The sequence below is a fragment of the Coregonus clupeaformis genome, chromosome 15 (genome assembly GCF_020615455.1).
Source record: "Coregonus clupeaformis isolate EN_2021a chromosome 15, ASM2061545v1, whole genome shotgun sequence".
In the NCBI taxonomy this organism is placed as follows: domain Eukaryota; kingdom Metazoa; phylum Chordata; class Actinopteri; order Salmoniformes; family Salmonidae; genus Coregonus; species Coregonus clupeaformis.
Window position 1 is genome coordinate 64,949,088 of NC_059206.1, and position 9,927 is coordinate 64,959,014.

The 9,927-nt window shown below is 43.4% G+C and overlaps 1 protein-coding gene and 1 long non-coding RNA gene across 3 annotated transcripts in view; both read left to right on the forward strand.

Annotated features, from left to right (window-relative positions):
- LOC123492695 (C-myc promoter-binding protein-like) overlaps positions 1-9,924 on the forward strand; it is a 75,177-nt gene extending 65,253 nt beyond the window's left edge. Inside the window, exons 13-15 of the mRNA XM_045225476.1 lie at positions 4,815-4,960; positions 9,342-9,380; positions 9,910-9,924. Of these exons, the coding sequence (XP_045081411.1) occupies positions 4,815-4,960; positions 9,342-9,380; positions 9,910-9,924 (200 nt within the window). The remainder of the gene's footprint in view (positions 1-4,814; positions 4,961-9,341; positions 9,381-9,909) is intronic.
- LOC123492614 lies at positions 2,730-3,973 on the forward strand. Of its 2 annotated transcripts, none has more exons than XR_006661815.1 (3): positions 2,730-3,074; positions 3,111-3,406; positions 3,482-3,973. It is a non-coding gene; the product is annotated as an uncharacterized LOC123492614 (long non-coding RNA). The 2 variants fall into 2 exon arrangements; XR_006661814.1 differs by having other exon boundaries at positions 2,732-3,074; positions 3,111-3,418; positions 3,494-3,973.
- Positions 9,925-9,927: the final 3 nt, after the last annotated feature.

Sequence of the window (9,927 nt, forward strand, 5' to 3'; positions counted from 1 at the left end):
ATATATCTAGGATCTCTCCCCATACACACTATTCTACAGCCTGTCTGCATGAGTCTGTGTGTGCGCTAGCTAGCTGCAGCTGTTCTATACTCCAGAGGCTGCGGTAGAGAGTCTGGACTGGGGCCCGTTGAAGCTGGCTAATACAGTGGGGGAAAAAAGTATTTAGTCAGCCACCAATTGTGCAAGTTCTCCCACTTAAAAAGATGAGAGAGGCCTGTAATTTTCATCATAGGTACACGTCAACTATGACAGACAAATTGAGATTTTTTTTTCCAGAAAATCACATTGTATGATTTTCTATGAATTTATTTGCAAATTATGGTGGAAAATAAGTATTTGGTCACCTACAAACAAGCAAGATTTCTGGCTCTCACAGACCTGTAACTTCTTCTTTAAGAGGCTCCTCTGTCCTCCACTCGTTACATGTATTAATGGCACCTGTTAGAACTTGTTATCAGTATAAAAGACACCTGTCCACAACCACAAACAGTCACACTCCAAACTCCACTATGGCCAAGACCAAAGAGCTGTCAAAGGACACCAGAAACAAAATTGTAGACCTGCACCAGGCTGGGAAGACTGAATCTGCAATAGGTAAGCAGCTTGGTTTGAAGAAATCAACTGTGGGAGCAATTATTAGGAAATGGAAGACATACAAGACCACTGAAAATCTCCCTCGATCTGGGGCTCCACGCAAGATCTCACCCCGTGGGGTCAAAATGATCACAAGAACGGTGAGCAAAAATCCCAGAACCACACGGGGGGACCTAGTGAATGACCTGCAGAGAGCTGGGACCAAAGTAACAAAGCCTACCATCAGTAACACACTACGCCGCCAGGGACTCAAATCCTGCAGTGCCAGACGTGTCCCCCCTGCTTAAGCCAGTACATGTCCAGGCCCGTCTGAAGTTTGCTAGAGTGCATTTGTATGATCCAGAAGAGGATTGGGAGAATGTCATATGGTCAAATGAAACCAAAATAGAACTTTTTGGTAAAAACTCAACTCGTCGTGTTTGGAGGACAAAGAATGCTGAGTTGCATCCAAAGAACACCATAGCTACTGTGAAGCATGGGGGCGGAAACATCATGCTTTGGGGCTGTTTTTCTGCAAAGGGACCAGGACGACTGATCCGTGTAAAGGAAAGAATGAATGGGGCCATGTATCGTGAGATTTTGAGTGAAAACCTCCTTCCATCAGCAAGGGCATTGAAGATGAAACGTGGCTGGGTCTTTCAGCATGACAATGATCCCAAACACACCGCCCGGGCAACGAAGGAGTGGCTTCGTAAGAAGCATTTCAAGGTCCTGGAGTGGCCTAGCCAGTCTCCAGATCTCAACCCCATAGAAAATCTTTGGAGGGAGTTGAAAGTCCGTGTTGCCCAGCGACAGCCCCAAAACATCACTGCTCTAGAGGAGATCTGCATGGAGGAATGGGCCAAAATACCAGCAACAGTGTGTGAAAACCTTGTGAAGACTTACAGAAAACGTTTGACCTGTGTCATTGCCAACAAAGGGTATATAACAAAGTATTGAGAAACTTTTGTTATTGACCAAATACTTATTTTCCACCATAATTTGCAAATAAATTCATTAAAAATCCTACAATGTGATTTTCTGGATTTATTTTTCTCATTTTGTCTGTCATAGTTGACATGTACCTATGATGAAAATTACAGGCCTCTCTCATCTTTTTAAGTGGGAGAACTTGCACAATTGGTGGCTGACTAAATACTTTTTTCCCCCACTGTACATTTTACATTTTAGTCATTTAGCAGACGCTCTTATCCAGAGCGACTTACAGTTAGTGAGTGCATACATTTTCATACTGGCCCCCCGTGGGAATCGAACCCACAACCCTGGCGTTGCAAACGCCATGCTCTACCAACTGAGCTATACGGGACTACACCTAATACCACACCTGATGGAGTTGAGTTGGGACTGGGGCCCGTTGAAGCTGGCTAATACCACACCTGATGGAGTTGAGTTGGGACTGGGGCCCGTTGAAGCTGGCTAATACCACACCTGATGGAGTTGAGTTGGGACTGGGATGGTGATCTCATCCAGTCTGCGCCGTCTCCAGTGGATAACTAGTCAGAGAGTCCTTTATTGTTAAAGACTGCTCTGGCTAGCCGAAGCCAAGGGCTTCATCCCAAATGACACCCTATTCCCTATTTAGTGTATTACTTTTGACCAGAGCCCATAGCCAAGGACGTGAGCAGTCTCCAGTGGACGCTAGCCATGCTAGCTGTATCCAAGGACATGAGCAGTCTCCAGTGGACGCTAGCCATGCTAGCTGTATCCAAGGGACATGAGCTGTCTCCAGTGGACGCTAGCCATGCTAGCTGTATCCAAGGGACATGAGCAGTCTCCAGTGGACGCTAGCCATGCTAGCTGTATCCAAGGGACATGAGCTGTCTCCAGTGGACGCTAGCCATGCTAGCTGTATCCAAGGGACATGAGCAGTCTCCAGTGGACGCTAGCCATGCTAGCTGTATCCAAGGGACGTGAGCAGTCTCCAGTGGACGCTAGCCATGCTAGCTGTATCCAAGGGACATGAGCAGTCTCCAGTGGACGCTAGCCATGCTAGCTGTATCCAAGGACATGTTGGATATGAGGAAAGTGATCCAGACAAACAGGGATGAGGAGTTTAGAGAGACCTCTGCAGTGTTGTTATGTAATGATAGAGCTGGAGCACGCAGCCATGGGTAATGGGACAATGTGCTTTCTCCTTTGGCCAAGTGTGGGTGTGTATCTGTATCCATAGATAATCTATCAGCTGTCCGTTAGTATTACTGTAGGGACCCACAACAACACAAAGCTTGGCCTCCATGACTGCAGTGTGAGCCAATGGCCATCCACCCTCCTCACTCCCCCTGGGCCTGTCTGTCCCGCAGGCCAGCTGTTAGGTCAGCTGGAAGTCAGGTCAGCTGTTAGGTCAGCTGGAAGTCAGGTCAGCTGTTAGGTCAGCTGGAAGTCAGGTCAGCTGTTAGGTCAGCTGGAAGTCAGGTCAGCTGTTAGGTCAGCTGGAAGTCAGGTCAGCTGTTAGGTCAGCTGGAAGTCAGGTCAGCTGTTAGGTCAGCTGGAAGTCAGCGCGTGAAGTCAGCTGTTAGGTCAGCTGGAAGTCAGGTCAGCTGTTAGGTCAGCTGGAAGTCAGGTCAGCTGTTAGGTCAGCTGGAAGTCAGGTCAGCTGTTAGGTCAGCTGGAAGTCAGGTCAGCTGTTAGGTCAGCTGGAAGTCAGGTCAGCTGTTAGGTCAGCTGGAAGTCAGGTCAGCTGTTAGGTCAGCTGGAAGTCAGGTCAGCTGTTAGGTCAGCTGGAAGTCAGGTCAGCTGTTAGGTCAGCTGGAAGTCAGGTCAGCTGTTAGGTCAGCTGGAAGTCAGGTCAGCTGTTAGGTCAGCTGGAAGTCAGGTCAGCTGTTAGGTCCGCTGGAAGTCAGGTCGCAGGTCAGCTGGAAGTCAGGTCCGGTTAGGTGCTGGAAGTCAGGTCAGCTGTTAGGTCAGCTGGAAGTCAGGTCAGCTGTTAGGTCAGCTGGAAGTCAGGTCAGCTGTTAGGTCAGCTGGAAGTCAGGTCAGCTGTTAGGTCAGCTGGAAGTCAGGTCAGCTGTTAGGTCAGCTGGAAGTCAGGTCAGCTGTTAGGTCAGCTGGAAGTCAGGTCAGCTGTTAGGTCAGCTGGAAGTCAGGTCAGCTGTTAGGTCAGCTGGAAGTCAGGTCAGCTGTTAGGTCAGCTGGAAGTCAGGTCAGCTGTTAGGTCAGCTGGAAGTCAGGTCAGCTGTTAGTCAGCCCAGCTGGGTTTAACACTTACGGAAGTCACTTCCCTGTTTTGCACCTTAGATGGGCCCTGTGTTATCTTACCTGCACGGCTGTGCCTAACTAAGGTACATCCGTCGTTATTGTAAAATAGAATGTGTTCTCAATGACTTACCTGGTTAAATAAAGACTTGCCTGGTTAACTAAAGCTGTATCTGGTTAAATAAAGCTGTATCTGGTTAAATAAAGACGTTCCTGGTTAAATAAAGCTGTACCTGATTAAATAAAGACTTAACTGGTTAAATAAAGACGTACCTGGTTAAATAAAGACGTACCTGGTTAAATAAAGGTTAAACAATTATAATACTAAAGCAGCGTGCTTCATGGTCGAAGTTCCAAGACCCTAAACCTATTTTGCCAGCCATACCTAGCAGTGAACCACACATGTTCTGTTCTGCTTCTCCCTCCACAACCGTCCTCTTCAGGGTTCCTGACGAGCAGAGACCGGTCCCACCGGAAGTTCTACTGTATCTTTATAGGTTTCTGATATGGTTCTAATGTTCTGTAGGGTTCCTGAAGAGCAGAGACCGGTCCCACCAGAAGTTCTACTGTATCTTTATAGGTTTCTGATATGGTTCTAATGTTCTGTAGGGTTCCTGAAGAGCAGAGACCGGTCCCACCGGAAGTTCTACTGTATCTTTTATAGGTTTCTGATATGGTTCTAATGTTCTGTAGGGTTCCTGAAGAGCAGAGACCGGTCCCACCGGAAGTTCTACTGTATCTTTTATAGGTTTCTGATATGGTTCTAATGTTCTGTAGGGTTCCTGAAGAGCAGAGACCGGTCCCACCGGAAGTTCTACTGTATCTTTTATAGGTTTCTGATATGGTTCTAATGTTCTGTAGGGTTCCTGAAGAGCAGAGACCGGTCCCACCGGAAGTTCTACTGTATCTTTTATAGGTTTCTGATATGGTTCTAATGTTCTGTAGGGTTCCTGAAGAGCAGAGACCGGTCCCACCAGAAGTTCTACTGTATCTTTATAGGTTTCTGATATGGTTCTAATGTTCTGTAGGGTTCCTGAAGAGCAGAGACCGGTCCCACCAGAAGTTCTACTCCCTGATGACCAAGACTCAGATGTTCATCAGGTTCATAGAGGAGTGTTCCTTCGTCTCAGACAAAGACGCCAGCCTGGCCTTCTTCGATGACTGTGTGGACAAGGTACAGCTTGGTTTATAACACTATCATCCTAGTCATATATAGACCTATCCTCTGTGAAATAACCCTATCCCTTCTCTGTACAGCTTGGTTTACAACACTATCATCCTAGTCATATATAGACCTATCCTCTGTGAAATAACCCTATCCCTTCTCTGTACAGCTTGGTTTACAACACTATCATCCTAGTCATATATAGACCTATCCTCTGTGAAATAACCCTATCCCTTCTCTGTACAGCTTGGTTTATAACACTATATCATCCTAGTCATATTAGAGAAGAATTTTTCAACTACACGGAAAAAAAAAAAAAAAAAAAAAAAATAAAAAAAAAAAAAAGAAAAAAATAAAAAAAAAAAAATTGAAAAATATAGACCTATCCTCTGTGAAATAACCCTATCCCTTCTCCGTACAGCTTGGTTTACAACACTATCATCCTAGTCATATATAGACCTATCCTCTGTGAAATGTATCTCCCTGTCTAGTAGCTATGCTTGCCAGTGAAGTTCTTCTCCCTTCCCTCTATCTCCCATTCATTTCCATTCCCCTCCATTTCGACCATTGGTAGGTAGTCTTACTCTCTACAGGGTTGATGCGGGTGCAGCCAAAGCAGTATCACAGCAGATTCTACTAATTAAGTATTTATTGAAGACTGTGGGTGTTTCTCAATGTGCGCACTACCGTGCTCCACACTCTCATGCTTCGAGTGCATTTTCCGAGGACGTTCTCTTGAGTTCGCATAAAACATTCCGTTTGAGAAGCACTCCCCCTACTGTATTACCTCACGCTGCACCCCCCCCGTTCACCGAACCTTCTTCCAGCCAGGACAACGGCAACAATAGACACGAAACGAGATATACACAAAGCAAACGTTTTACTTCATAATTCTCAGCTAGCTATATGTGAATCGTAATAATCTAGCTAACCAGATAGTAAACATGCATAAAATTACCTAAAACTAATGTTATGCAAGGTAGATGTAAATTCTTTGTGGCTATCTCGCTAGCTAGCTAACAGTAATAGCTAGCCAGTTAACGTTCGCCCTGTTGACTTACTATGGGCTTGCGATCTGCGCACACTACAGTGGGTATTGTAGGCAAGTAAACATGCTAAAATTATCACAGTATAAATGTATTAACGTATCAAGATATAAAATATTGTAGTCAGGCAATATATGAGATGTGAATGGGCAACATTTCATTCCGAAGTCAGAGTCATTGATTTCAGGAAATGTTCCGTCGTTGTTTTTTGTGTTTCTGTGAAATACTTTCCGTTGAAGCTTGCATTGATGCATGCTTCAAAATATGTACAAAAGGAGTACGCATCCGGGAAGTGCCTTCCGTGCTCCGTTTCCAGGGTTCGCACAAGGTGCTTGAGGTGCCTAAAATACTTGAATTTGGCACTCCTGAAATTCAAGTACTGGAATACCTTGAAAATCAGGAATGTTCTGAAAGGTAGTACTTGAATTAAAATGAGAGGAGAACAGAAAATGATAAAATATGTTAATATGAAAAAATGTTAGAAATATGTAGTGGTCTTGGACCTTTAATTTCCAGGCAGAACATCCCTCGACTCCTGCTGTGTCAACAGACATCCCCCAAACAAAAATGAGTGTACAACTGGTAAATAATAAACTGATATTTCAGTCAGATGTCTAGCTAGCTAGGTAGCTCAAGGGCTTTGGCTGTTAGCCAGGTTAGCTAGCTATAACTAGCTGGTTAGAAGGATGGAGTTAGAAGCTAACGTTGAACGGAGCCTGACCTCAGCAGGAGCAGTTGACTGAAATTAAGCTAGCTATAATCAAAAGATATAAGTTCTCATAACAAAATACCATTTTCTTTACGGTGAGTAGTGAGACAGACAGTGGTGATTCAGGCTGCAATGAAGGAGGAAATGAGATACTCAGAGAGAGGAAGCATTGAAGCAAGCAGGGAGAGAGGTTAGTAGTACGGTGGTTCCCAAACCTGGGGTCCCGAACCCATGTGGGTCCCCTAAAATTTAAATAGGGTCCCCTGAGAGAATCATATCAAACACAGTAACTTGTTGCTCTTCAAATGTGTATAGATTACAACATTTTAGTGTCAACTAAGGGCCTTTTACACTGTCAGAATTAACTTTAATGTCGTTATGTGTTGGGACAGCCTGTGGACCTAACATTTAAGTGAAATATAAAGGCAATTTAAATAGAAAGACAATTTAATATTATTATCATGTACACTGAACAAAAATATAAATGCAACCATTTCAAAAATTTTACTGAGTTACAATTCATATAAGGAAATCAGTCAACATCATCAGTACTGACCTACCACTCATGTATGTAGTCAATAAGTGTGAAACACGTATTATTGAGTAGAACTTGTAAGATGGTGATGAATAGTAAGTTAGTTATGGTGTTCTACTGCCATCTGGTGGCGACTAGAAACAATTGCATAATAGGAACTATTGCAAATTGATGGTTCTTGAAAATAAATATGAGTGCTTGAATTTGTCTTTGAAAAAGTCCTTGAATTTGACTTGCCACTGTCTGTACGAACCCTGCGTTTAACCTTAGTACTGTCTGGTTATTTCCTTTAACCTTAGTACTGTCTGGTTATTTCCTTTAACCTTAGTACTGTCTGGTTATTTCCTTTAACCTTAGTACTGTCTGGTTATTTCCTTTAACCTTAGTACTGTCTGGTTATTTCCTTTAACCTTAGTACTGTCTGGTTATTTCCTTTAACCTTAGTACTGTCTGGTTATTTCCTTTAACCTTAGTACTGTCTGGTTATTTCCTTTAACCTTAGTACTGTCTGGTTATTTCCTTTAACCTTAGTACTGTCTGGTTATTTCCTTTAACCTTAGTACTGTCTGGTTATTTCCTTTAACTTTAGTACTGTCTGGTTATTTCCTTTAACCTTAGTACTGTCTGGTTATTTCCTTTAACTTTAGGACTGTCTGGTTATTTCCTTTAACTTTAGTACTGTCTGGTTATTTCCTTTAACCTTAGTACTGTCTGGTTATTTCCTTTAACCTTAGGACTGTCAGGTTATTTCCTTTAACCTTAGTACTGTCAGGTTATTTCCTTTAACTTTAGTACTGTCTGGTTATTTCCTTTAACCTTAGTACTGTCTGGTTATTTCCTTTAACCTTAGTACTGTCTGGTTATTTCCTTTAACCTTAGTACTGTCTGGTTATTTCCTTTAACCTTAGTACTGTCTGGTTATTTCCTTTAACCTTAGTACTGTCTGGTTATTTCCTTTAACTTTAGGACTGTCTGGTTATTTCCTTTAACCTTAGTACTGTCTGGTTATTTCCTTTAACCTTAGGACTGTCTGGTTATTTCCTTTAACCTTAGGACTGTCTGGTTATTTCCTTTAACCTTAGGACTGTCTGGTTATTTCCTTTAACCTTAGTACTGTCTGGTTATTTCCTTTAACCTTAGTACTGTCTGGTTATTTCCTTTAACCTTAGTACTGTCTGGTTATTTCCTTTAACCTTAGTACTGTCTGGTTATTTCCTTTAACCTTAGGACTGTCTGGTTATTTCCTTTAACCTTAGTACTGTCTGGTTATTTCCTTTAACCTTAGTACTGTCTGGTTATTTCCTTTAACCTTAGTACTGTCTGGTTATTTCCTTTAACCTTAGTACTGTCTGGTTATTTCCTTTAACCTTAGTACTGTCAGGTTATTTCCTTTAACCTTAGTACTGTCTGGTTATTTCCTTTAACCTTAGTACTGTCTGGTTATTTCCTTTAACCTTAGTACTGTCTGGTTATTTCCTTTAACCTTAGTACTGTCTGGTTATTTCCTTTAACCTTAGTACTGTCTGGTTATTTCCTTTAACCTTAGTACTGTCTGGTTATTTCCTTTAACCTTAGTACTGTCTGGTTATTTCCTTTAACCTTAGTACTGTCTGGTTATTTCCTTTAACCTTAGTACTGTCTGGTTATTTCCTTTAACCTTAGTACTGTCTGGTTATTTCCTTTAACCTTAGTACTGTCTGGTTATTTCCTTTAACCTTAGTACTGTCTGGTTATTTCCTTTAACCTTAGTACTGTCTGGTTATTTCCTTTAACCTTAGTACTGTCTGGTTATTTCCTTTAACCTTAGTACTGTCTGGTTATTTCCTTTAACTTTAGTACTGTCTGGTTATTTCCTTTAACCTTAGTACTGTCTGGTTATTTCCTTTAACCTTAGTACTGTCTGGTTATTTTCCATCAGTCCTGCTCTCCTCCACCTGTCTCTAACTCAACATGCTTTTCTCCTCTCCTCTCCTCTCCTCTCCTCTCCTCTCCTCTCCTCTCCTCTCCTCTCCTCTCCTCTCCTCTCCTCTCCTCTCCTCTCCTCTCCTCTCCTCTCCTCTCCTCTCCTCTCCTCTCCTCTCTGCCTCCCTGTGCGTGCAGCTCTACAGTTCAGAGCGCAGTGCAGACAAAGGAGGCAAGGTGAGTGACTGTGTCCACCCTACCACTTTACCACCCTACCACACTACCACTTTACCACCCTACCACTTTACCACCCTACCACTTTACCACCCTACCACTTTACCACCCTACCACCCTACCACTTTACCACCCTACCACTTTACCACCCTACCACCCTACCACCCTACCACTTTACCACCCTACCACCCTACCACTTTACCACCCTACCACCCTACCACTTTACCACCCTACCACCCTACCACTTTACCACCCTACCACTTTACCACCCTACCACCCTACCACCCTACCACCCTACCACCCTACCACTTTACCACCCTACCACCCTACCACTTTACCACCCTACCACTCTACCACCCTACCACTTTACCACCCTACCACTTTACCACCCTACCACTCTACCACCCTACCACACTACCACCCTACCACCCTACCACACTACCACCCTACCACTCTACCACACTACCACTCTGACACAACTTATTTACTGTCAACTAAGTTCTGTCCATACTTCTATTGCTTAATTCTACAGGGTATGCTGGTGTGAATA